Source organism: Rana temporaria, chromosome 10 (genome assembly GCF_905171775.1).
Source record: "Rana temporaria chromosome 10, aRanTem1.1, whole genome shotgun sequence".
Taxonomy (NCBI): domain Eukaryota; kingdom Metazoa; phylum Chordata; class Amphibia; order Anura; family Ranidae; genus Rana; species Rana temporaria.
This window is the reverse complement of record NC_053498.1, coordinates 1,243,807-1,270,884: the sequence shown is the minus strand read 5'-3', so window position 1 is coordinate 1,270,884 and position 27,078 is coordinate 1,243,807. Positions and strand designations below refer to the sequence as shown.

At 55.3% G+C, this 27,078-nt stretch overlaps 1 protein-coding gene across 12 annotated transcripts in view; it reads left to right on the top strand.

The window, feature by feature from the left end:
- Positions 1 to 27,078, top strand: part of HSPG2 (heparan sulfate proteoglycan 2) — a 109,180-nt gene that overhangs the window by 6,940 nt on the left and 75,162 nt on the right. For 9 of the 12 annotated variants that reach the window (XM_040327029.1, XM_040327023.1, XM_040327026.1 and 6 more), the window contains exons 2-23: positions 2,982 to 3,091; positions 3,188 to 3,246; positions 5,832 to 5,992; positions 6,360 to 6,398; positions 8,158 to 8,283; positions 10,027 to 10,146; positions 12,913 to 13,194; positions 13,644 to 13,763; positions 17,486 to 17,617; positions 17,699 to 17,843; positions 17,922 to 18,073; positions 18,612 to 18,758; positions 20,168 to 20,325; positions 20,408 to 20,587; positions 20,711 to 20,907; positions 21,670 to 21,817; positions 22,968 to 23,095; positions 23,182 to 23,268; positions 23,377 to 23,432; positions 24,793 to 24,863; positions 26,558 to 26,698; positions 26,816 to 26,998. In XM_040327029.1, coding sequence (XP_040182963.1) covers positions 2,982 to 3,091; positions 3,188 to 3,246; positions 5,832 to 5,992; positions 6,360 to 6,398; positions 8,158 to 8,283; positions 10,027 to 10,146; positions 12,913 to 13,194; positions 13,644 to 13,763; positions 17,486 to 17,617; positions 17,699 to 17,843; positions 17,922 to 18,073; positions 18,612 to 18,758; positions 20,168 to 20,325; positions 20,408 to 20,587; positions 20,711 to 20,907; positions 21,670 to 21,817; positions 22,968 to 23,095; positions 23,182 to 23,268; positions 23,377 to 23,432; positions 24,793 to 24,863; positions 26,558 to 26,698; positions 26,816 to 26,998 — 2,942 coding nt within the window. The remainder of the gene's footprint in view (positions 1 to 2,981; positions 3,092 to 3,187; positions 3,247 to 5,831; positions 5,993 to 6,359; positions 6,399 to 8,157; positions 8,284 to 10,026; positions 10,147 to 12,912; positions 13,195 to 13,643; positions 13,764 to 17,485; positions 17,618 to 17,698; positions 17,844 to 17,921; positions 18,074 to 18,611; positions 18,759 to 20,167; positions 20,326 to 20,407; positions 20,588 to 20,710; positions 20,908 to 21,669; positions 21,818 to 22,967; positions 23,096 to 23,181; positions 23,269 to 23,376; positions 23,433 to 24,792; positions 24,864 to 26,557; positions 26,699 to 26,815; positions 26,999 to 27,078) is intronic. The other 3 variants (XM_040327021.1, XM_040327030.1, XM_040327027.1) reach the window with 2 other exon arrangements.

Genomic DNA, 27,078 nt, shown 5'->3' with positions numbered 1-27,078 from the left:
TTCTAGGTTGATTGGGGTGAGGGTCACACTGGTATCTGGCGTTCTAGGTTGTTTGGGGTGAGGGTCACACTGGTATCTGGTGTTCTAGGTTGTTTGGGGTGAGGGTCACACTGGTATCTGGTGTTCTAGGTTGTTTGGGGTGAGGGTCACACTGGTATCTGGCGTTCTAGGTTGATTGGGGTGAGGGTCACACTGGTATCTGGCGTTCTAGGTTGATTGGGGTGAGGGTCACACTGGCGTCTATACGGGATCTGCTGGTAGAAGGTCCGTGCTGCTCCAGCTGTGTGGGGAACATCCTGGCACAGATGTCTGGTTCCCTGCGGATAGATCTGATTTCTGACAGCTGTTTCTCCTGGTGAGGAGTGATGGGACACAATCCAGCGTTCTCCTCAGGGGCCCCTGTACCATCAGGAGCTCAGCATTCCGTGGCCCCCGCAGAGTGCGGTGGGAATGGGGGGTGTATTTACAGATGGGAAAGGAGAGCAGATGTTTTGGGTGGGAAAGGAGAATCGCCGTCTCCGGGGATCCGAGAAATAAGACAGAAACTCGTCTGTACAGAAGATTGGAGCAGCTGCAGCCATGACACCAAATCCCATCCAGAGCCATAAATCCCAATCAGAGAAAAAGACTCGATGATTTCCAGGAAATGATCATCTGCCTTGGTGGGTCACTGAGGAAAGATTATTCATTCCCCGTAAGGCTCCAGAGCCGTGTTCTACTATATGGAGGACTCCTGACCATCACCTAGAACATGGTCCCAAGTCTGATACCGAGTCCATCCCACCTACCAATATGACCAGACGTAGGAGGTAGGGTGACCACGTGTCCCGGATTGCCTGGGACAGTCCCGCATTTTGCAGTTCTGTCCCGGGCACCTTCATTCTGGGATAATGGTGTCCTGGAATCAAACTGGCACATTGGCTGCTTGGCTCCTCGTCTATTGGCCACTTGGCTCCTGGCCTGTTGGTTGCTTGGCTCCTGGGTCTTTGGCTCCTGGCCTGTTGGTTGCTTGGCTTCTGGGTCTTTGGCTCCTTGGCTCCTGGGTCATTGGCTCCTTGGCTACTGGTCCATTGGCCACTTGGCTCCTGGCCTGTTGGTTGCTTGGCCCCTGGGTCTTTGGCTCCTTGGCTCCTGGCCTGTTGCTTGCTTGACCCCTGGGTCTTTGGCTCCTTGGCTCCTGGCCTGTTGGTTGCTTGGCCCCTGTGTCTTTGGCTCCTTGGCTCCTGGCCTGTTGCTTGCTTGACCCCTGGGTCTTTGGCTCCTTGGCTCCTGGCCTGTTGGTTGCTTGGCTTCTGGGTCTTTGGCTCCTTGGCTCCTGGCCTGTTGGTTGCTTGGCTTCTGGGTCTTTGGCTCCTGGCCTGTTGGTTGCTTGGCCCCTGGGTCTTTGGCTCCTTGGCTCCTGGCCTGTTGGGTGCTTGGCTCCTGGGTTTGTGTGGCCCTGCTCTCAGGCCTGTTGGTTGCTTGGCCCTTGGGTCTTTGGCTCCTTGGCTCCTGGCCTGTTGGGTGCTTGGCTCCTGGGTTTGTGTGGCCCTGCTCTCAGGCCTGTTGGTTGCTTGGCCCCTGGGTCTTTGGCTCCTTGGCTCCTGGCCTGTTGGTTGCTTGGCCCCTGGGTCTTTGGCTCCTGGCCTGTTGGTTGCTTGGCCCCTGGGTTTGTGTGGCCCTGCTCTCAGGCCTCATCAGGTCACCTATTTCATATCACTTCTGTGGGATAAACGTTGTAATTTTTCAGGCATACAAAGTTTCTGGTTCTTTGAATCTTAGCCGTGAACTTGGAGAAAATTGTGTGGCGTTTCCTCCGTAACACCGGCGCCATCCACACCTTTGTTACTTTGTGATGTTTATATAAACTGCATTGCAAGTCTCAGCATATCCCGCTCCCTGGTGCTCGTTCCTGCCACGCGTTTCTATGCCGCGCTCTCCACGATCCGTCTCCCAGCCACAGTTTAGGGGAACTTTCTCCTTGCTGACAGTGGGCTTTATTGTGGCCCCTACATTTATTATTATTATACAGGATTTATATCGCGCCAACAGTTTACGCAGCGCTTAACAAAACGAAGGCAGACATTACAGTTGCATTACAATTGCATTGCAGAGGAATCGGAGGGCCCGGCTCCCAGAGACGGCTCTCTAATTAGGCAAATTAGGCGACCGCCTAAGGCCTCGCACCCACAGGGTCCTCTCGGCCGCCTAATTTGGACCGACCAACAGGCTCCAGGCAGCCATAGGGCACACAAAGCAGGTGAGCTGCTCCTTCAGCCCGCGCCGCTCACCTGGCCTCTCCGCGTCTGGCCGGCTGCCTGTTCAGGTCAGGAGTCGGGCCAGGCAGCAGAAACTATCCAGCTGCCCTATGACTGTCTGTGAAGGGGACAGGAGGAGCTCCGGTGGATGGATCCCATTCCAGGGCCTGCTGCAGCCCGGCCGACCGCCCAGAGAGAACGTGAGCGCCTGGCCGTCCTTAGAGCTGACAATCTAGGGGGAAGGCAATGAGGGGGTTCTAGATAAGTTGGGGAATCTTCACAACACACAATTGTCTCCAGTGTGACACACATGAAAATAATCGCACATATTGCGGCAAATTCTTTGGAAATCCGTGTATATTGTGGATCTCCGATTGCGTTTTTTCCATACTGTGTACATGGCGCCCTCTAGTGGTAGGACTGGGAGGTGACAGCCCACTATGGGCTCTGGAAGGGCCGAGGAGAGCCAATGATGTTCTTAGTTACATTGTAGTTTCTGTTATTAAGTGTTTTTTGTCTGCTGTGGTCATTGTGTTTCCCTGGCACCGGTAACGGGTACCCCTGCCAGTTTCAGTGCCCGCCCGTGCTTGCTGCATGATGGTCCCAGCCAGTTTTTGGGATGACCTGAGGTGCCCTCGTGTTGACTTCTTGCTTTTGTCTCCAGGGATTATTGGCGAGGAACTGTTTGGTATGTGCCCCGTTCTCCGTTATTGGGTTGGTAATGGATTTTCCTCTCTCTTCCAGTTTATTACAGAGCTCTAGTAAATTTCACCACGTCTATAGAATACACGCCGGACCTGGACAATGTCTCCTCCGAACAGTTCCGGGATCTGTCCGAGGCCGTCGTTGACACGGTGAGATCATGTCGCTCGCCCCTGTTATTGCCTTTATAATGCGATTTTCTGTGTGTCTCAATAATGGTCACTAAATGCCTATTCCTTCCATTTCAGCTGGAGTCCGAATATTACAAAATCGCGGGAGAACAAATGGTTAATGTCGTCTACGTCAAGTAAGTAAAGAGTGTGCTTAGAGGAGTATTTCTCCGACCAATGGGGGACAGGGTGGGGTCTTCTGGCCCACACTGGGCATACCATCCTTGTACTGTGACATCAGAGGCATGCCAGGTGTGCGCCAAGGAGGGCAAGGGATGTGGAGGACATCTTGGATGCCGGGAGAGACTTGTGTAGGGAAAGGCGATAGGCAGTAGTAGTTCAGGGAGGTGAAGTAGCAGAGCTTCTGGAGGCTCCATGGAAGTTCTAGCTCTGTAATGAAGTGTAAGCAGATGATGATATTTGGTTATGTATTGTGGATGGAAGCCATTGGGGAATGCTGAGACTTGTACATCTCTGGAGGGAGGAAGACTGCCCAGCCTGGTATAGGTGCTTTCCATGGAGATATCGTCTACATCTTGGAGGTTGGGGTGTCAGGGTTTACTCTTGCCATGTCTCTCTGGAGGGAGGGGGGAAGACTTCCCAGCTTGGGATTGGTCACTCCATGGAGATATCTTCTACGTTCTGGAGGTTGGGGTGTTGAGATTGGTCACTCCATGGAGATATCTTCTACGTTCTGGAGGTTGGAGGTTGGGGTGTTGGGATTGGTCACTCCATGGAGATATCTTCTACGTTCTGGAGGTTGGGGTGTTGGGATTGGTCACTCCATGGAGATATCTTCTACGTTCTGGATGTTGGGGGGGTGGGATTGGTCACTCCATGGAAATGTCTTCTACGTTCTGGAGGTTGGGGTGTTGGGATTGGTCACTCCATGGAGATATCTTCTACGTTCTGGAGGTTGGGGTGTTGGGATTGGTCACTCCATGGAGATGTCTTCTACGTTCTGGATGTTGGGATTGGTCACTCCATGGAGATGTCTTCTACGTTCTGGAGGTTGGGGTGTTGGGATTGGTCACTCCATGGAGATATCTTCTACGTTCTGGATGTTGGGGTGTTGGGATTGGTCACTCCATGGAGATGTCTTCTACGTTCTGGAGGTTGGGGGTTGGAGTGTTGGGATTGGTCACTCCATGGAGATGTCTTCTACGTTCTGGAGGTTGGGGGGTTGGGATTGGTCACTCCATGGAGATATCTTCTACGTTCTGGAGGTTGGGGGGTTGGGATTGGTCACTCCATGGAGATCTCTTCTACGTTCTGGAGGTTGGGGGGTTGGGATTGGTCACTCCATGGAGATGTCTTCTACGTTCTGGAGGTTGGGGGGTTGGGATTGGTCACTCCATGGAGATGTCTTCTACGTTCTGGAGGTTGGGGGTTGGAGTGTTGGGATTGGTCACTCCATGGAGATCTCTTCTACGTTCTGGAGGTTGGGGGGTTGGGATTGGTCACTCCATGGAGATGTCTTCTACGTTCTGGAGGTTGGGGGGTTGGGATTGGTCACTCCATGGAGATGTCTTCTACGTTCTGGAGATTGGGGTGTTGGGATTGGTCACTCCATGGAGATATCTTCTACGTTCTGGAGGTTGAGGGGTTGGGATTGGTCACTCCATGGAGATATCTTCTACGTTCTGGAGGTTGGGGGGTTGGGATTGGTCACTCCATGGAGATGTCTTCTACGTTCTGGAGGTTGGGGGGTTGGGATTGGTCACTCCATGGAGATGTCTTCTACGTTCTGGAGGTTGGGGTGTTGGGATTGGTCACCCCATGGAGATATCTTCTACGTTCTGGATGTTGGGGGGTTGGGATTGGTCACTCCATGGAGATGTCTTCTACGTTCTGGAGGTTGGGGTGTTGGGATTGGTCACCCCATGGAGATATCTTCTACATTCTGGATGTTGGGGGGGGTGGGATTGGTCACTCCATGGAGATATCTTCTACGTTCTGGAGGTTGGGGGGTTGGGATTGGTCACTCCATGGAGATGTCTTCTACATTCTGGAGGTTGGGGGGTTGGGATTGGTCACTCCATGGAGATGTCTTCTACGTTCTGGAGGTTGGGGGGTTGGGATTGGTCACTCCATGGAGATATCTTCTACGTTCTGGATGTTGGGGTGTTGGGATTGGTCACTCCATGGAGATGTCTTATACGTTCTGGAGGTTGGGTGTTGGGATTGGTCACTCCATGGAGATGTCTTCTACGTTCTGGAGGTTGGGGGGTTGGGATTGGTCACTCCATGGAGATCTCTTCTACGTTCTGGAGGTTGGGTGTTGGGATTGGTCACTCCATGGAGATGTCTTCTACGTTCTGGAGGTTGGGGGGTTGGGATTGGTCACTCCATGGAGATGTCTTCTACGTTCTGGAGGTTGGGATTGGTCACCCCATGGAGATGTCTTCTACGTTCTGGAGGTTGGGATTGGTCACCCCATGGAGATGTCTTCTACGTTCTGGAGGTTGGGGGGTTGGGATTGGTCACTCCATGGAGATGTCTTCTACGTTCTGGAGGTTGGGTGTTGGGATTGGTCACTCCATGGAGATATCTTCTATGTTCTGGAGGTTGGGGTATTGGGATTGGTCACCCCATGGAGATGTCTTCTACGTTCTGGAGGTTGGGGGGTTGGGGTTTATTCTTGCCGTGTCTCTCTGGAGTTGAGCTTTATGTGATGATGAGGAATTTGCCCCGTCACCTCACAGTCTCCCCGTCTCTGCAGGTTGATTGATGGTGATGTGTTTGTGGAGCTGGACGTGGGATCGGAAGGTAACATCAACGATGGACAAATCCGCCAGGTGTTGTACTCCGTGATTGAGAGCGGCTCCATCGCCAGCTACGTCACCTCCACCCGGGGATTCCAATTCCGACGCCTGGGAGCCGGTGAGTCCTCTGCAGATCATCAACCCATCATCTGTCTTTTTCTTTCCGATGGATGGTCTGTCTGTCTCTCTCTATGACCGATAGTCGGTCTGTCTTTCTATCTCACCGATGGTCTGTCTGTCTCTCTCTCTCTCTCTCTCTCTCTCACTGATGGTCTGTCTGTCCTTCTCTCTCACCAATGGTCTGTCTCTCTCTCTCTCTCTCTCTCTCTCTCTCTTTCTCTCTCACCGATGGTCTGTCTCTCTCTATCTCTCTGATGGTCTGTCTGTCTCTCTCACTGATGGTCTGTCTCTCTCTCTCTCTCTCTCTTTCTCTCTCTCTGATGGTCTGTCTGTCTCTCTCTCTGGCTGATCCTCTCTCTGTGCAGCACAAACGCCCCCTCCTCCTGTTGGGTTTGAGCCTCCAGGTAAGTTGCTTGTGGTGTGCTGTGCCCCCCGGACTCCTTATTGGTGGAATTGTGTGCCCCCCGGACTCCTTATTGGTGGAATTGTGTGCCCCCCGGACTCCTTATTGGTGGAATTGTGTGTCCCCCGGACTCCTTATTGGTGGAATTGTGTGCCCCCCGGACTCCTTATTGGTGGAATTGTGTGCCCCCCGGGCTCCTTATTGGTGGAATTGTGTGCCCCATCGCTGTCCGCCATGTTGGATCAGCTGCTTATAATGGGCCTGATGTTGATGGCGGCGGCGGCGGCTCTGTCATGGGACTCGCCGTCTCGCACTAATAAAGGAGTTGCTGTGTTTCTCATCAGACTAATCTTGTGCTTGTAATGAAGTTGCTTTGAAGTCGGGTGGATGATGGCCCATGCGCTCCTCGGGGAGATCTTCTGTTTTTTATCTAATGCTGGCGTTGCTTGTCACATATGACCTGTGCTTATATCTCAATGTGCCACCCGAGCAACGCTGGGCCGAAATTCAGCTTCTCCGTTTTACTCGCCCTGATTGGTTATTCTGGGTGACAACTGACAGTCCTATGAACCCTCCTCCCAGACATCTGATGGTTGTGGTGATAGAGAAGGTTCTCACATGAGGGGTGACGGGGCTCCGAACAAAACCACCACTCATTTGTCTTGTTGAAGTATGTTTTGGTTTTCACGTGTAGGGGGGCCGGGGAGAGATCACATCCCCATACCATAGAGTTACATACAGTGACCAGACCCCCCAGTGACCAGACCCCCCCCGTGACCAGACCCTCCCGTGACCAGACCCTCCCGTGACCAGACCCTCCAGTGACTAAAACCCTCCAGTGACCAGACCCCCCAGTGACCAGACCCTCCAGTGACTAAAACCCTCCAGTGACCAGACCCTCCAGTGACCAGACCCTCCCGTGACTAAAACCCTCCAGTGACTAAAACCCTCCAGTGACTAAAACCCTCCAGTGACTAAAACCCTCCAGTGACTAAAACCCTCCAGTGACCAGACCCCCCAGTGACCAGACCCCCCAGTGACCAGACCCTCCAGTGACCAGACCCTCCCGTGACCAGACCCTCCAGTGACCAGACCCCCCAGTGACCAGACCCCCCTGTGACCAGACCCCCCCCGTGACCAGACCCTCCCGTGACCAGACCCTCCCGTGACCAGACCCTCCCGTGACCAAAACCCTCCAGTGACTAAAACCCTCCAGTGACTAAAACCCTCCAGTGACCAGACCCCCCAGTGACCAGACCCCCCAGTGACCAGACCCTCCAGTGACCAGACCCTCCAGTGACCAGACCCCCCAGTGACCAGACCCCCCGGTTATCAGTCCCAGACTCTACAGTGACCAGACCCCCCAGTGACCAGACCCCCCAGTGACCAGACCCCCCAGTGACCAGACCCTCCTGTGACCAGACCCTCCTGTGACCAGACCCTCCAGTGACCAGACCCTCCAGTGACCAGACCCTCCAGTGACCAGACCCTCCAGTGACCAGACCCCCCAGTGACCAGACCCGCCAGTGACCAGACCCCCCAGTGACCAGACCTGCCAGTGGCCAGACCCCCCAGTGTCAGCTTGTCCCTGTCTGACTTACCAGCATGGCGAGTGTCATTGTATTAGTGATGGCTGCACTTGTCGCAGTGCGATTCCCCGCTGTCAGACTTTGGTCCTCCCCAATGGTGGATCCATGGCTCTTCCCCCGCCCTATAATATGCATGTTTGCTGAGATTGTAATATTGGTTTCTCTCCTCAGTAACCCCTCCGGTGCGGACATGTACGGTGGATGAGTTCACCTGCACCAGCGGTGAGTGCGTCCCCTTGGAGTTCAGATGTGACCAGCGCCATGATTGCCGGGACATGTCCGATGAGGAAGGCTGTGGTGAGTACTGAAGGGGGCCAAATCCTAAAAACGTCCAGGGAGCAGAACCTGCTTACTAACCAGGGCCTGGTATGGGTTGGGGGCTTTGTGCTGGCCAATGGGCTCTTTGCATTCTGCTGCCCAACGTGGGACGAGGACCTGGGACCTCATAGAGGGGTCTGTGGTGGGGACAAGGACCTGGGACCTCCCAGAGGGGTCTGTGGTGGGGACAAGGACCTGGGACCTCATAGAGGGGTCTGTGGTGGGGGACAAGGACCTGGGACCTCATAGAGGGGTCTGTGGTGGGGACAAGGACCTGGGACCTCCCAGAGGGGTCTGTGGTTGGGGACAAGGACCTGGGATCTCATAGAGGGGTCTGGGGATGGGGACAAGGACCTGGGATCTCATAGAGGGGTCTGGGGATGGGGACAAGGACCTGGGACCTCATAGAGGGGTCTGTGGATGGGGACAAGGACCTGGGACCTCATAGAGGGGTCTGTGGATGGGGACAAGGACCTGGGACCTCATAGAGGGGTCTGTGGATGGGGACAAGGACCTGGGACCTCATAGAGGGGTCTGTGGATGGGGGAAAAAGATTTGGGACCTCATAGAGGGGTCTGTGGTGGGGACAAGGACCTGGGACCTCATAGAGGGGTCTGTGGTGGGGACAAGGACCTGGGACCTCCCAGAGGGGTCTGTGATGGGGACAAGGACCTGGGACCTCATAGAGGGGTCTGTGATGGGGAGAAGGACCTGGGACCTCATAGAGGGGTCTGTGGATGGGGACAAGGACCTGGGATCTCATAGAGGGGTCTATGGATGGGGACAAGGACCTGGGATTTCATAGAGGGGTCTGTGGTGGGGACAAGGACCTGGGACTCAATAGAGGGGTCTGTGGTTGGGGACAAGGACCTGGGACCTCCCAGAGGGGTCTGTGGTGGGGACAAGGACCTGGGACCTCGTAGAGGGGTCTGTGGTGGGGACAAGGACCTGGGACCTCATAGAGGGGTCTGTGGTGGGGACAAGGACCTGGGACCTCATAGAGGGGTCTGTGATGGGGACAAGGACCTGGGACCTCATAGAGGGGTCTGTGGTGGGGACAAGAACCTGGGACCTCCCAGAGGGGTCTGTGGTGGGGACGAAAACTTGGGACCTCCCAGAGGGGTCTGTGGTGGGGACAAGAACCTGGGACCTCATAGAGGGGTCTGTGGTTGGGGACAAGGACCTGGGACCTCATAGAGGGGTCTGTGGTTGGGGACAAGGACCTGGGACCTCATAGAGGGGTCTGTGGATGGGGACAAGGACCTGGGACCTCCCAGAGGGTTCTGTGGATGGGGACAAGGACCTGGGACCTCATAGAGGGGTCTGTGGTGGGGACAATGACCTGGGACCTCATATGGGGGTCTGTGGTGGGGACAAGGACCTAGGACCTCATAGAGGGGGTCTGTGGTGGGGACAATGACCTGGGACCTCATATGGGGGTCTGTGGTGGGGACAAGGACCTCATATGGGGGTCTGTGGTGGGGACAAGGACCTAGGACCTCATAGAGGGGTCTGTGGATGGGGACAAGGACCTGGGATCTCATAGAGGGGTCTGTGGATGGGGACAAGGACCTGGGATTTCATAGAGGGGTCTGTGGTGGGGACAAGGACCTGGGACTCAATAGAGGGGTCTGTGGTGGGGACAAGGACCTGCCTCCTGGATGTGAATTGGGGACAGACAAAGGGGGACATACTAACCCATGATAATGCATGATCTTCCAGCTGACAGCGCGCTCTGCGGCGACACAGACTTTACATGCAGCAACGGGGAGTGCATTCCCAGAATCTATCACTGCGACGGCCGATCCGACTGCCGGGACTTCTCCGATGAGATTCAGTGTGGTAAGAGACAGACATGACCCCCCCCATAATGTATGAACTGGGCAGCCAATCAGGGGCCAGCACTTCTCTAGGAATCCGGGACATTGATGCTCACGTTGGGGCCCCATTATTGTTGGTGTGCAGCCTTGGAGCCGTCCTGGCGGGGGGCCGAGGAGAAATCCTCCAACACATTCCGCAGTGTCCCCTCCTCGGAAACTTCCTGAAAGCGTTGTCACCGGGACAGGAAGATAGAAGGAATCTCTCCAATGGTGCCCCCGGATAGCGGGGGGGGGATAACCACTTCCTGCCCAAGGACGTCATATGATGTTCTGGACTTCAGGGGGGGGATATCTGAATGACGGGGGCAGCTACAGGCATCATTCAGAGATCATTATTTTCTGCCAGCGATTCCCTTCACCATAAGAATGATCACAGAGGCTGTTCCACCGCTCGATCGTTCTTATAGGTGATGGGAGGGGACGCCCCCCCCCCCCCTGCCGCCATCCAGGCTCTCCCGTGCTACTCCGGGCTCTCCAGTGCCATCAGAGACCCGGAGAAACGATCGGCCGGTGCCGGATGGGAAGCATAGAGATGACTGGTGACCAGATGGTCACCAGTCATCTCTATGATCGTCGGAGGTCCGGGGGCGACGTTATGACATCACGCCCGGATACCCCGGAAGTAAACAAAGCCGCGATCGCGGCATTAGATCGGTGAATTTTTTATTTTTCCTGATCTCATGTTCTCCGTGCTGGAGGAGAGATGTGGGGGGAAGGGGAGTTCTTATTGACCCCGCCTCTCTCCATAAAGCGGACCTGTCACCATAGATTCCTATTACAAGGGATGTTTACAGTGGCCCGGATTCAGAGAGCAATTGCGCCTGCGTAACCATAGTTATGCAGCGCAATTGCTTGCTTGCTCCGGCGTAACGAATGCTCCTGATTCAGGAACCTCGATACGCCGACTGCAGCCTAAGATGTGCGTGGCATAAGGCTCTTATGCCCGCATATCTTAGGCTGCATTCTTGCGATGGTTGCTAGGTGGCGTTCCCGTTGTGCTCAGCCTATAGTATGCAAATTGTATACTAACACCGATTCACAACGTTGCGCGAGCCCTGCGTACGCAGTTTACGTCGTTTGCGTGCGGCGGTTTTCGCGTAAGGCTGCCCCTGCTATTAGCAGGGGCAGCCAATGCTACGTATACCCGTCGTTCCCGCGTCGCGAAATTTAAAATTTACGTAGTTTGCGTAAGTGAATCGTGAATGGCGCTGGACGCCATTCACGTTCACTTTGAAGCAAATGACGTCCTTGCAACGTCATTTGCCGCAATGCAAGTCGGGAAAGTTTCCCGACGGAGCATGCGCACTACGCTCGGCGCGGGAACGCGCCTAATTTAAATGATTCCCGCCCCCTACGGGATCATTTAAATTGCGCGCGCTTACGCCGGGCAATTTTAAAGAGCGCACACGCAATTTACAGAGCTACTGCTCCGTGAATCGCGGGTAGCGCAGAAAATTTGCGGGGGCGCAGGGCAAAAACGTTGCCCTGCGCCTCCGTAAAAAAAAAGCGCAAATGTACCTGAATCTAGCCCATTAATTGTAATAGGAATAAAAGTGATAAAAAAAATTAAATGTAACAAAAAGTGTAAAAATTTAAAAAAATTAAGTACAATAAAAATAAAAAATAAAATAAAAATTTAAAATAAAAGTAAAAAATAAAATAAAAATATAAAATAAAAGTAAAAAATAAAATAAAAATATAAAATAAAATATAAAATAAAATATAAAATAAAAATAAAATAAAAAAATAAAAAAATGTAAACCGCGCCTGTCCCCGGGAGCTCTCGCTCAGAAGCAAACGCACACGTAAGTCCCGCCAACATATGTAAACGCCGTTCAAACCACACATGTGAGGTATCATCGCGTGCGTCTGAGCGAGAGCAATAATTCTAGCCCTAGACCTCCTCCCAACTCTAAACTGGTAACCTGTAAAAAATAATAATAAATAAGCGTCGCCTATGGAGATTTTTAAGTACCGAAGTTTGGCGCCATTCCACGAGCGGACGCAATTTTAAAGCGTGACATGTTAGGTATCTATTTACTCGGCGTAACTTCATCTTTCACATTCTACAAAAAAAATGAACTAACTTTGCAGTTTTGTTATTTTATAATTCATGAAACCGTTTTTTCTATCCAAGAAAAAGGCGTTTGAAAAATGATTGCGCGAATACCGTGCGAGATAAAAAGTTGCAACGACCGCCATTTTATTCCCTAGGGTGTCTGCTAAAAAAAACATATATAATGTGTGGGGGTTCTGAGTAATTTTCTAGCAAAAAATAAGATGATTTTTCCATGAAGGAGAGGAGAGGACAGAACTGGCCCCCCGGTAGGGAAGGGGTTAATCCTTCATCGCTCCATCCAAAGCGAAGAAAAACGATCGTCGGTGGGGATCACTCTTCATAGAAAACGATCGGTGGGGATCACTCTTCATAGAAAACGATCTCAAACCTTCCCGCAGAGATAATGAACAATCATTTGTCTGATCGGTTTATTTCCTATGACTGCAGCTCCCTCTAGTGTCCATAATGTGGAATCTTCCTGATTTGAAGTATTTCGTGAAGATGACAGCCACTAGAGGGCGCTGCAGTCACAGGAAATGAACAGCAATCGTTATGTTTTTTTTCGGCCCCCGTTGGGATCCGGTTTGAACGGCGGCGCGCCGTCTGGTTCCGCCATGTTTTGTGTTTTTTTTTCTGATCATTGACGCACTTTTTTTTTCTTTTGTACAGAACCCGGAGAGTCGATCGCGACCACCCCGTCCGTCATCACCACCAGACCGATCTACACCCCCCGCCCCGCCGCCGCCACCACCCCTCCCCCGCCCATATACACAAGGCCGCAGGTGGTGGCCACCACACCTTTCAGACGTACCACCCCCAAGCCCCCCATAGACGAGCCGCGCCCGTGTCGGAGGGAAGAGGCGCGGTGCCCCAACGGGCAGTGTATTCCCCGCGATTATCTGTGCGATGGAGAGCGCGACTGCAGAGACGGCAGCGATGAACTGAACTGCGGTGAGTGCTTCCTCCTCTCGGGATTGGACATTTCTCTTACTGGGGGGGGGGCTGACAGACACTATGGAGTGTATTTATCAAAAGAAATGGCGTAACTATTCTCCAGCGAACTTCTGGTGCATTCATTGTGTGCGAATGGCGCAAAATCAAATATTCCGCGTGGGGCGGAGGCTATTTATTCATAAAAAAAAGAGTGGTTAGGAAAAAATACCACATTATAGCCACCAGATGGCGCTGAGGATCGAAGGAAATAAATACTTGTTTTTCTAAACCTCAGCTCCATCTAGAGGTCATAATGCGCTACGTTACCAATAACATTCAACCTGTAGAGGAAATAGCCTGAGAACGTTTGATTTTAGCATCAGCAAATGGTGCATTCTGCTAATATGGCGCTCACAGGCTCCGTAGCGCTGTACATCCTCTAATCTCACCCCATCTAATTCCCCCAGGTACCCCCTCCCCCTGCGAGCCCAACGAGTTCAAGTGTAAGAACGGGCGCTGCGCCCTCAAGCTCTGGCGCTGTGACGGTGACGATGACTGCGGAGACAATTCTGATGAGATCAATTGCCGTAAGTCCCCCTCTTCTGCATCTTACCTGATAGGGTCCCCTGTGCACCCCCTTCTCTGTCCTGTGCACCCCGTTCTCTGTCCCGTGCACCCCCTTCTCTGCCCCGTGCACCCCCTTCTCTGTCCCGTGCACCCCCTTCTCTGTCCTGTGCACCCCCTTCTCTGTCCCGTGCACCCCCTTCTCTGCCCCGTTCACCCCCTTCTCTGCCCCGTTCACCCCCTTCTCTGCCCCGTGCACCCCCTTCTCTGCCCCGTTCACCCCCTTCTCTGCCCCGTTCACCCCCTTCTCTGCCCCGTTCACCCCCTTCTCTGCCCCGTTCACCCCCTTCTCTGTCCCGTGCACCCCCTTCTCTGCCCCGTGCACCCCCTTCTCTGTTCCGTGCACCCCTTTCTCTGCCCCGTTCACCCCCTTCTCTGTCCCGTGCACCCCTTTCTCTGCCCCGTTCACCCCCTTCTCTGCCCCGTTCACCCCCTTCTCTGCCCCGTGCACCCCTTTCTCTGTCCTGTGCACCCCCTTCTCTGTCCCGTGCACCCCTTTCTCTGTCCTGTGCACCCCCTTCTCTGTCCCGTGCACCCCCTCCTCTGTCCTGTGCACCCCCTTCTCTGCCCCGTTCACCCCCTTCTCTGTCCCGTGCACCCCTTTCTCTGCCCCGTTCACCCCCTTCTCTGTCCTGTGCACCCCCCTCTCTGTCCTGTGCACCCCCTTCTCTGTCTCGTGCACCCCCTTCTCTGTCCCGTGCACCCCCTTCTCTGCCCCGTTCACCCCTTTCTCTGCCCCGTTCACCCCTTTCTCTGTCCCGTGCACCCCTTTCTCTGCCCCGTGCACCCCCTTCTCTGCCCCGTGCACCCCCTTTTCTGTCCCATACACCCCCTTCTCTGCCCGGTGCACCCCCTTCTCTGTCCCGTTGAAACCCCTTTCTCTGCCCCGTGCACCCCCTTCTCTGCCCCGTGCACCCCCTTCTCTGTCCTGTGCACCCCCTTCTCTGTCCCGTGCACCCCCTTCTCTGCCCCGTTCACCCCCTTCTCTGCCCCGTTCACCCCCTTCTCTGCCCCGTGCACCCCCTTCTCTGCCCCGTTCACCCCCTTCTCTGCCCCGTTCACCCCCTTCTCTGCCCCGTTCACCCCCTTCTCTGCCCCGTTCACCCCCTTCTCTGTCCCGTGCACCCCCTTCTCTGCCCCGTGCACCCCCTTCTCTGTTCCGTGCACCCCTTTCTCTGCCCCGTTCACCCCCTTCTCTGTCCCGTGCACCCCTTTCTCTGCCCCGTTCACCCCCTTCTCTGCCCCGTTCACCCCCTTCTCTGCCCCGTGCACCCCTTTCTCTGTCCTGTGCACCCCCTTCTCTGTCCCGTGCACCCCTTTCTCTGTCCTGTGCCCCCCCTTCTCTGTCCCGTGCACCCCCTCCTCTGTCCTGTGCACCCCCTTCTCTGCCCCGTTCACCCCCTTCTCTGTCCCGTGCACCCCTTTCTCTGCCCCGTTCACCCCCTTCTCTGTCCTGTGCACCCCCCTCTCTGTCCTGTGCACCCCCTTCTCTGTCTCGTGCACCCCCTTCTCTGTCCCGTGCACCCCCTTCTCTGCCCCGTTCACCCCTTTCTCTGCCCCGTTCACCCCTTTCTCTGTCCCGTGCACCCCTTTCTCTGCCCCGTGCACCCCCTTCTCTGCCCCGTGCACCCCCTTTTCTGTCCCATACACCCCCTTCTCTGCCCGGTGCACCCCCTTCTCTGTCCCGTTGAAACCCCTTTCTCTGCCCCGTGCACCCCCTTCTCTGCCCCGTGCACCCCCTTCTCTGCCCCGTGCACCCCCCTCTCTGTCTCGTGCACCCCCTTCTCTGTCCCGTGCACCCCCTTCTCTGTTCCGTGCACCCCTTTCTCTGCCCCGTTCACCCCCTTCTCTGCCCCGTTCACCCCCTTCTCTGCCCCGTGCACCCCCTTCTCTGTCCCGTGCACCCCCTCCTCTGTCCTGTGCACCCCCTCCTCTGTCCTGTGCACCCCCTTCTCTGTCCCGTGCACCCCTTTCTCTGCCCCGTTCACCCCCTTCTCTGTCCCGTGCACCCCTTTCTCTGCCCCGTTCACCCCCTTCTCTGTCCTGTGCACCCCCCTCTCTGTCCTGTGCACCCCCTTCTCTGTCTCGTGCACCCCCCTCTCTGTCCTGTGCACCCCCTTCTCTGTCTCGTGCACCCCCTTCTCTGTCCCGTGCACCCCCTTCTCTGCCCCGTTCACCCCTTTCTCTGTCCCGTGCACCCCTTTCTCTGCCCCGTGCACCCCTTTCTCTGCCCCGTGCACCCCCTTCTCTGCCCCGTGCACCCCCTTTTCTGTCCCATACACCCCCTTCTCTGCCCGGTGCACCCCCTTCTCTGTCCCGTTGAAACCCCTTTCTCTGCCCCGTGCACCCCCTTCTCTGCCCTGTGCACCCCCTTTTCTGTCCCGTACACCCCCTTCTCTGCCCGGTGCACCCCCTTCTCTGCCCCGTGCACCCCCTTCTCTGCCCCGTGCACCCCCCTCTCTGTCTCGTGCACCCCCTTCTCTGTCCCATGCACCCCCTTCTCTGTCCCATGCACCCCCTTCTCTGCCCCGTTCACTCCCTTCTCTGTCCCATGCACCCCCCTCTCTGTCTCGTGCACCCCCTTCTCTGTCCCATGCACCCCCCTCTCTCTCGTTCACCCCCTTCTCTGTCCTGTGCACCCCCTTCTCTGTCCTGTGCACCCCCCTCTCTGTCCTGTGCACCCCCCTCTCTGTCCTGTGCACCCCCCTCTCTGTCTCGTGCACCCCCCTCTCTGTCCCATGCACCCCCTTCTCTGCCCCGTTCACCCCCTTCTCTGTCCTGTGCACCCCCCTCTCTGTCCTGTGCACCCCCCTCTCTGTCCTGTGCACCCCCCTCTCTGTCTCGTGCACCCCCCTCTCTGTCCCATGCACCCCCTTCTCTGCCCCGTGCACCCCCTTCTCTGCCCCGTGCACCCCCTTCTCTGCCCCGTGCACCCCCTTCTCTGCCCCGTGCACCCCCTTCTCTGCCCCGTGCACCCCCTTCTCTGCCCCGTGCACCCCCTTCTCTGTCCTGTGCACCCCCTTCTCTGCCCCGTGCACCCCCTTCTCTGCCCCGTGCACCCCCTTCTCTGCCCCGTGCACCCCCTTCTCTGTCCTGTGCACCCCCTTCTCTGCCCCGTGCACCCCCTTCTCTGCCCCGTGCAACCCTTATCTGCCCCGTGCACCCCCTTCTCTGCCCCGTGCACCCCCTTCTCTGCCCCGTGCACCCCCTTCCCTGTCCTGTACACCCCCTTCTCTGTCCCGTGCACCCCCTTCTCTGCCCCGTGCACCCCCTTCTCTGCCCCGTGCACCCCCTTCTCTGTCCCGTGCACCCCCTTCTCTGTCCCGTGCACCCCCTTCTCTGCCCGGTGCACCCCCTTCTCTGCCCCGTGCACCCCCTTCTCTGTCCCGTGCACCCCCTTCTCTGTCCTGTGCACCCCCTTCTCTGTCCTGTGCACCCCCTTCTCTGTCCGTACACCCCCTTCTCTGTCCTGTGCACCCCCTTCTCTATCCACCCCCTTCTCTGCCCTGTGCACCCCCTTCTCTGCCCCGTGCACCCCCTTCTCTGCCCCGTGCACCCCCTTCTCTGCCCCGTGCACCCCCTTCTCTGTCCCGTGCACCCCCTTCTCTGCCCGGTGCACCCCCTTCTCTGCCCCGTGCACCCCCTTCTCTGTGTATTACTGAGGGTGTCCCCGTGTTCCTTGCAGCCACGAAGGGGCCGAGTGACATGTGCGCCCCGGAGCAGTTTGTCTGCGTCCAATCCCGGAACTGTATCCCAGCAAGTTACCAGTGTGACGAGGAGGCCGACTGTCCGGACCGCTCTGATGAAGTCGGCTGCAGTGAGTGTCTTTGGGTTTCGTAGTCAGTGACCCGCCAATTGTCTTTTCTATTCTCTGATCTGTGATTGGTGTTTGTGTCAGGCCCCCCCCAGGTCATCACCCCTCCAGAGGAAAGTATCGTGGCCTCTCGCGGGGACACGGTGAGATTTACCTGCGTCGCCATCGGTATCCCCACCCCCATCATCACCTGGAGACTGAACTGGGGCCACATTCCCACCAGCAGCAGGTACGCCCTTCCCCCGCCAGGAGAAGATTTCACCATTGTGACGTCATCGCGTTTCACCTCCCATTTCCTCCCCCGCAGAGTAACGATGAGCAGCGAGAACGGACACGGGACGCTCATCATTCGGGATGTGAAGGAGGCCGATCAGGGCGCCTACTCGTGTGAGGCCATCAACGCCAAGGGCATGGTGTTCGGTATTCCCGACGGCGTTCTGTCCCTGAAGCCCTCCAGAGGTAACGCTATAAAATATCTGTGCCGACGGGCGAAACTCTCTACATGTTTCCAGGTGCCTGAGGAATGTAATTCTCCTGAGGAAGCTGCTAACCGAGGCGAAACGTGTGGAGAGCTTTGTCAGCCGGAACATTCCGAAAACTGTATCGTGAATTTTTGGATTTTATTCTGTCAAATTTTTAGATACAAAATCTTTTTTGACGTTTTTGTAATTTCTCACCTTAAAAAATCCCAAATTCTTTCTTTTGCGATATTGTTACCTATCGGGGGGGAGGTGGCGCCGATTTATTTATAGACCAGTAAAAATTCTTCTCCAATAAAATATTTGTGTCCGCACAATCCAAAGTCTCCGACAAAATGGCGGCATGATCTCCGCCAACATGGCCGCTCTGACTGAACGTCCTGGGTGCAAAGGGCTGAGCGGCATAATGAAGAGGCGGAGCCAAGTCCATGTGGGCGGAGCTGAATGTCATGAAATGATGCTTTGCATTGGATATTGGTGTATTGGATTGTGATCGGTGATCAATGTTTGATTTCCAGGTCCTTGCTCCGAGGGCTTCTTCCACGTGGAGACCAACTCTCGCTGCATTCCCTGCTTCTGTTTCGGTGTCACCAAGATGTGCCATCAGACCGGCCGCTACCGGAACCAGATCCGCCTTCGCTTCGACGCTACCGAAGACTTCAAAGGTAAATCCCTTCGCCATCGGTAATCATCAATAATACATAATGTATGCTGTGATCAATATCATCGGTCAGGGCTCAGTGTGTAGATACATCCCGGGACGCACCCGGACCCCTCTGTCCCCCATCAGTCAGGGCTCAGTGTGTAGATACATCCCGGGACGCACCCGGACCCCTCTGTCCCCCATCAGTCAGGGCTCAGTGTGTAGATACATCACGGGACATACCCGGACCTCTCTGTCCCTCATCAGTCACGGCTCAGTGTGTAGATACACCCCGGGACGTACCCGGACCCCTCTGTCCCCCATCAGTCAGGGCTCAGTGTGTAGATACATCCCGGGACGCACCCGGACCTCTCTGTCCCCCATCAGTCAGGGCTCAGTGTGTAGATACATCCCGGGACGTACCCGGACCTCTCTGTCCCCCATCAGTCAGGGCTCAGTGTGTAGATACATCCCGGGACATACCCGGACCTCTCTGTCCCCCATCAGTCAGGGCTCAGTGTGTAGATACATCCCGGGACGCACCCGGACCTCTCTGTCCCCCATCAGTCAGGGCTCAGTGTGTAGATACATCCCGGGACGTACCCGGACCTCTCTGTCCCCCATCAGTCAGGGCTCAGTGTGTAGATACATCCCGGGACGTACCCGGACATCTCTGTCCTCCATCAGTCAGGGCTCAGTGTGTAGATACATCCCGGGACGTACCCGACCCATTGACCTCTCTGTCCCCCATCAGTCAGGGCTCAGTGTGTAGATACATCCCGGGACGTACCCGGACCTCTCTGTCCCTCATCAGTCAGGGCTCAGTGTGTAGATACATCCCGGGATGTACCCGGACCTCTCTGTCCCCCATCAGTCAGGGCTCAGTGTGTAGATACATCCCGGGACGTACCCGTCTCATGGACCTCTCTGTCCCCCGTCAGTCAGGGCTCAGTGTGTAGATACACCCCGGGACGCACCCGGACCTCTCTGTCCCTCATCAGTCAGGGCTCGGTGTGTAGATACATCCCGGGACGTACCCGGACCTCTCTGTCCCCCATCAGTCAGGGCTCAGTGTGTAGATACATCCCGGGACGTACCCGGACCTCTCTGTCCTCCATCAGTCAGGACTCAGTATGTAGATACATCCCGGGACGTACCCGGACCTCTCTGTCCCCCATCAGTCAGGGCTCAGTGTGTAGATACATCCCGGGACGTACCCGGACCTCTCTGTCCCCCATCAGTCAGGGCTCAGTGTGTAGATACACCCTGGGACGCACCCGGACCTCTCTGTCCCCCATCAGTCAGGGCTCAGTGTGTAGATACACCCCGGGACGTACCCGGACCTCTCTGTCCCCCATCAGTCAGGGCTCAGTGTGTAGATACACCCCGGGACGCCCCCGACCCATGGACCTCTCTGTCTCTCTGTTGTAGGTGTAAACGTGACCTCTGCGCAGGGTTTCCCTCCCCTCTCATCCAATCAGCTCCAGATTGACACAACGGTTGAGGAGTTTCAGCTGGTTGATCTTTCTCGAAGGTTTCTGAGTCACGATTCCTATTGGACGCTCCCATTGCAGTTCCTGGGGAACAAGGTAATGTCCGGGTTCCGGGTTCCAGGGATTAGCTGATTATTATTTTGGTGTTTGTTTATTGAGCGGCATCTTCTCTGATCAGGTGGACTCCTACGGAGGGGCCCTCAGCTATAAAGTGCGCTATGGTCTCACTCGGGGCCAGTCGGAGGCGGTGAGGAAGCCAGACGTCATTCTGGTTGGAAACGGACAGAAGCTGATCTATCGGGTTCAATCGTTCACCCAGCCTAGCGTTGTGAACCAGCGATCGGTCCAATTCTCGGAGGTGAGACTTCCCGCCATTCCCTCTTATGTATCAAAATGTCAGCTGTGAGCCATTTATTGCGAGATTTCCTCTCGGGACTTTAGTCACCATTGTCCCCTCCCCCCCTCTCTGTGGCCCCGGCAGGAGAACTGGCAGCACGAGTCTGGAGCCGCTGTGACCCGGGAGGACCTGCTGATGACCCTTCAGAATGTGGAAGCCATCATGATCCAAACTGTCTACGACAACAAGATGGCCAGCGTGGGCCTGGCGGACATCGTCATGGATACGACCAGCGTGGAGTACACCCAACTGGGGGTGGCACTGGGTGTGGAAGAGTGCAGGTCTGTAAGATGAAGGGGCTACCTACACCTTGCCACCATTGCCGTATGGGTTGTGGGATTTGTTCTATAAAGAGGGATGCCAGTTATCTGCCATGCCATCGGTGCCGGGACAAGGTCATCCAGCGCCCAGGGCAAAGATGCCAAACCTTAGGGTCAGGGCGCCCCCCTCCCTGCAATAAGACATTGAGCCCAGGGCAAAGATGCCAAACCTTAGGGTCAGGGCGCCCCCATCCCTGCAATAAGCCATTGAGCCCAGGGCAAAGATGCCAAACCTTAGGGTCAGGGCGCCCCCATCCCTGCAATAAGCCATTGAGCCCAGGGCAAAGATGCCAAACCTTAGGGTCAGGGCGCCCCCATCCCTGCAATAAGCCATTGAGCCCAGCGCAAAGATGCCAAACTGACCCCCCTCCCTTAGGGTCAGGGCGCCCCCATCCCTGCAATAAGCCATTGAGCCCAGGGCAAAGATGCCAAACCTTAGGGTCAGGGTGCCCCCATCCCTGCAATAAGCCATTGAGCCCAGGGCAAAGATGCCAAACCTTAGGGTCAGGGCGCCCCCCTCCCTGCAATAAGCCATTGAGCCCAGGGCAAAGATGCCAAACCTTAGGGTCAGGGCGCCCCCCTCCCTGCAATAAGACATTGAGCCCAGGGCAGTTGTACTGAGTTGGTTGTTCCCACAAATTTTTACACTGTTGATTGACTGTTGTTGTTGTTGTGATGTGTAGCTTCTGTTAGTGAATGTGATCTGATAACCCCTCATTTCAGGTGTCCCGTGGGATATTCCGGCCTCTCCTGCGAGTTTTGTTCTCCACAGTTTGATCGAGTTCCTGGAGGACCTTTCCTGGGGACCTGCTCCGGATGTAACTGCAATGGTCATGCCAGATCCTGCGACTCTGAGAGTGGCTACTGCATAGTAAGTGACATATCGCCTTTGTAGGTGAAAACTTCCCCTACGTGTTACGGCTCTCACAGCTTCCCATACATGTTACGGCTCTCACAGCCTCCCATACGTGTTACGGCTCTCACAGCTTCCCCTACATGTTACGGCTCTCACAGCTTCCCCTACGTGTTACGGCTCTCACGGCTTCCCTTTACGTGTTACGGCTCTCACAGCTTCCCCTACGTGTTACGGCTCTCACAGCTTCCCCTACGTGTTACGGCTCTCACAGCTTCCCATACGTGTTACGGCTCTCACAGCTTCCCCTACATGTTACGGCTCTCACAACTTCCCCTACGTGTTACGACTCTCACAACTCCTACGTATTACGGCTCTCACAACTTCCCGTACGTGTTACGGCTCTCACAGCTTCCCTTTACGTGTTACGGCTCTCACAGCTTCCCTTTACGTGTTACGGCTCTCACAGCTTCCCATACGTGTTACGACTCTCACAACTTCCCCTACGTGTTACGGCTCTCACAACTTCCCATACGTGTTACGGCTCTCACAGCTTCCCATACGTGTTACAACTCTCACAACTTCCCCTACGTGTTACGGCTCTCACAACTTCCCATACGTGTTACGGCTCTCACAGCTTCCCTTTACGTGTTAAGGCTCTCACAGCTTCCCTTTACGTGTTACGGCTCTCACACAGCTGTGATCTTCTGATTCGGGGTGACTTCAGGTTCTGCTCAATGTCTGACCTCAGTCTGGCTCTGTCCCATTCTATGATATCGTATTTCCAGAATTTTCTCTTGGAGTTTTCTCAGAGTGCAGAGTAAATACAACTTGTACAAATAAACAGTTTTTTAGGTCGAAATGGTTTCAAGATGGAATATTTTGTAGCGCGGTTCGGTCATTTGTGGTGCTCCTCAGAATCTATGAAATGTTTATTGGAAGCTCCATAGTGGAATGGAGGTCATACGGCCTTATTAAACAATGTAACCCATAATAACCAATCAGGGATCACTTTTCTGGACTCTGATTGGCTAATGTGTGTTAATACATTTAGGAAGTAGTACTTAAGATCAGAATGTTTTGCTGATTAAAGCCTGGTACACACTATTGTTTTTTAGAGGTCGGGAGGAGCCGCTGTACTAACTATGCAATGTTTTCTTCTCTCTAGAACTGTCAGCACAACACGGAGGGGCCGCAGTGCAATAAATGTAGGGCGGGCTTCTTCGGAGATCCCACCAAGGGCACAGCCGACGCCTGCCGACCCTGTCCTTGCCCTCTCATGGACCCGACACGCCGGTGAGCCGCCATGCCATGCGTACCATTCCATGGGTTTGTTGGGTGATGTTCTGATCTCTGACGGCTGTCTCTCTGCCCCCCCCCAGGTACTCAGACACGTGTTTCCTGGACACCGATAGTCAGCCCACCTGTGATAACTGTGTGGAGGGTTACACCGGCCGGCGGTGTGAGAGGTAAGTCCAGGTCGTGGGTGTTCCTTCATCGCTCCGGATGTTTCATTCTGGCGTTTGAAGGCCGCGCGGTACATGCGTTCTCTGATGATGGTGCAATTTTCATTCCAGGTGTGCCGTAGGCTATGAAGGTGACCCAATGAGAGGCCGGTGTACGAAATCCAATGGTAAGTACTGACTCCTCCCCCTCTCTGAACACAACCGCCTTTCCCAACATTCCTGCACCGTGTTAAGGGCCACTTTTAGAACTCATGGGGCCCCTGTACAGCTGCACTGATCCCCTTCCATCTACCTGGGTGTTCCGGAGTTCACATGTTGGGGGGGGGGGGTCCGGAGTTCACATGTTGGGGGGTCCGGAGTTCACATGTTGGGGGATCCGGAGTTCACATGTTGGGGGGGGGGGGGGGAGGGTCCGGAGTTCACATGTTGGGGGGTCCGGAGTTCACATGTTGGGGGGGGGGGGGGGGGTCCGGAGTTCACATGTTGGGGGATCCGGAGTTCACATGTTGGGGGGGGGGGGGTCCGGAGTTCACATGTTGGGGGGTCCGGAGTTCACATGTTGGGGGATCCGGAGTTCACATGTTGGGGGGGGGGGGAGGGTCCGGAGTTCACATGTTGGGGGGGGTCCGGAGTTCACATGTTGGGGGGGGGGGGGGGTTCGGAGTGCACATGTTGGGCGGGGGGTCCGGAGTTCACATGTTGGGGGGGGGTCCGGAGTTCACATGTTGGGGGGGGGTCCGGAGTGCACATGTTGGGGGGGGGGGTCCGGAGTGCACATGTTGGGGGGTCCGGAGTTCACATGTTGGGGGGGGGGGGGTCCGGAGTTCACATGTTGGGGGGGGTCCGGAGTTCACATGTTGGGGGGTCCGGAGTTCACATGTTGGGGGGGGGGGGTCCGGAGTTCACATGTTGGGGGGTCCGGAGTTCACATGTTGGGGGGGGTCCGGAGTTCACATGTTGGGGGATCCGGAGTTCACATGTTGGGGGGGGGGGGGAGGGTCCGGAGTTCACATGTTGGGGGGGGTCCGGAGTTCACATGTTGGGGGGGGGGGTCCGGAGTGCACATGTTGGGGGGGGGGGGGTCCGGAGTTCACATGTTGGGGGGGGTCCGGAGTTCACATGTTGGGGGGGGTCCGGAGTTCACATGTTGGGGGGGTCCGGAGTTCACATGTTGGGGGGGGGGGGGTCCGGAGTTCACATGTTGGGGGGTCCGGAGTTCACATGTTGGGGGGGTCCGGAGTTCACATGTTGGGGGGGGGGGGCGGGGTCCGGAGTTCACATGTTGGGGGGGGGGGTCTGGAGTTCACATGTTGGGGGTGTTCCGGAGTTCACATGTTGGTGGGCGTCCGGAGTTCACATGTTGGGGGGGGGGGGGTCCGGAGTTCACATGTTGGGGGGTCCGGAGTTCACATGTTGGGGGGGGTCTGGAGTTCACATGTTGGGGGGGGGGGGTCCGGAGTTCACATGTTGGGGGTCTTTCTCATTCGTTTGTGGAGTTTTGTGTTCTGATCTCTGTGTGTCCCGCAGATGCCGGGGATACGGGGATATGTGATGATCGGGGCAGCGCCGTCTCCTCCCCCAATGCCTGTGTGTGTAAGGTGAGTCCGCTCTGCAGCGCCCCCCAGCTGTCGTCTGATGAAATGCCAGAGAGATTTATTACAATGTATCGGTGAATGATCTACCATCACATCTTTCTCTTCCGGCCATTCCCAGAATCCTCCTCCCCTGACACCAATGATGGGACACTAATCCTCCCACTGACACCAATGATGGGACACTATTCCTCCCACTGACACCAATGATGGGACACTATTCCTCCCACTGACACCAATGATGGGACACTATTCCTCCCACTGACACCAATGATGGGACACTATTCCTCCCACTGACACCAATGATGGGACACTATTCCTCCCACTGACACCAATGATGGGACACTATTCCTCCCACTGATATCAATGACGGGACACTATTCCTCCCACTGACACCAATGATGGGACACTATTCCTCCCACTGACACCAATGATGGGACACTATTCCTCCCACTGACACCAATGATGGGACACTATTCCTCCCACTGATACCAATGATGGGACACTATTCCTCCCACTGACACCAATGATGGGACACTATTCCTCCCACTGACACCAATGACGGGACACTATTCCTCCCACTGACACCAATGATGGGACACTATTCCCCCCCACTGACACCAATGATGGGACACTATTCCTCCCACTGACACCAATGATGGGACACTATTCCTCCCACTGATACCAATGACGGGACACTATTCCTCCCACTGACACCAATGATGGGACACTATTCCTCCCACTGACACCAATGATGGGACACTATTCCTCCCACTGACACCAATGATGGGACACTATTCCTCCCACTGATACCAATGATGGGACACTATTCCTCCCACTGACACCAATGATGGGACACTATTCCTCCCACTGACACCAATGACGGGACACTATTCCTCCCACTGACACCAATGATGGGACACTATTCCCCCCCACTGACACCAATGATGGGACACTATTCCTCTCACTCACACCAATGATGGGACACTATTCCTCCCACTGACACCAATGATGGGACACTATTCCTCCCACTGACACCAATGATGGGACACTATTCCTCCCACTGACACCAATGATGGGACACTATTCCTCCCACTGACACCAATGATGGGACACTATTCCTCCCACTGACACCAATGATGGGACACTATTCCCCCCACTGATACCAATGATGGGACACTATTCCTCCCACTGACACCAATGATGGGACACTATTCCTCCCACTGACACCAATGATGGGACACTATTTCTCCCACTGACACCAATGATGGGACACTATTCCTCCCACTGACACCAATGATGGGACACTATTCCCCCCACTGATACCAATGATGGGACACTATTCCTCCCACTGACACCAATGATGGGACACTATTCCCCCCACTGACACCAATGATGGGACACTATTCCTCCCACTGACACCAATGATGGGACACTATTCCTCCCACTGACACCAATGATGGGGCACCACCAGCGATATGTAATTTTCCTACCTCCACTGGCTACCAAACTTGAGACATTGCTCTCTTTGTACTAGTAGAGAGATTTATCTTCACTTCCTGTCCTGGAGACACAGCAGGAAGTGAAAGGAAATCTCTCTAAGGTGAGAGAATGGCCCTCTGGTGTCCCCGGAATGGTTGTCCCCATTGGGAGATTTCCCCTCTGTTCCTGTTTTGGTGACTCTCTGTCTTCTTTTTCAGCCTCACGTCTCGGGGAATTTGTGTAACGAATGTAAAAGTGGAACTTTCTACCTCAGTGAGCGGAATCCGGACGGCTGCTTGAAGTGCTTCTGTATGGGAGTGACCCGGCAATGTTCGAGTTCCTACTGGAACCGGGACCAGGTACTGATTGTCCGGAGGTCCAAGTCCAGGGGAGCAGATATATTGGGGTACACGAGGCGGTGATGTCACGTGTCCCCCTGGCCATCCATTAATTGTATGTTTTCCAATGTTTTAAAGGTCCGCGCTACGTATGACAGCCATGAGAGGGCGCCGTTCTCCATCTCGAATGCCGCCAGCACACGCACCATCAGCGAGGGCATCAGTGTGACGGGCCCATCAGAACTGACATTCAGCAACTTCAACAACATCCCCCAAGACATCTACTTCTGGGTGCTGCCGGAGCGCTTCAAGGGGGACAAGGTACAGCTCCTGCGGGTCAACAAGATGGGCAACAATGGTGATGATGGCGGAAAGTTTCACAGGGTGACATTTGTCTTCCA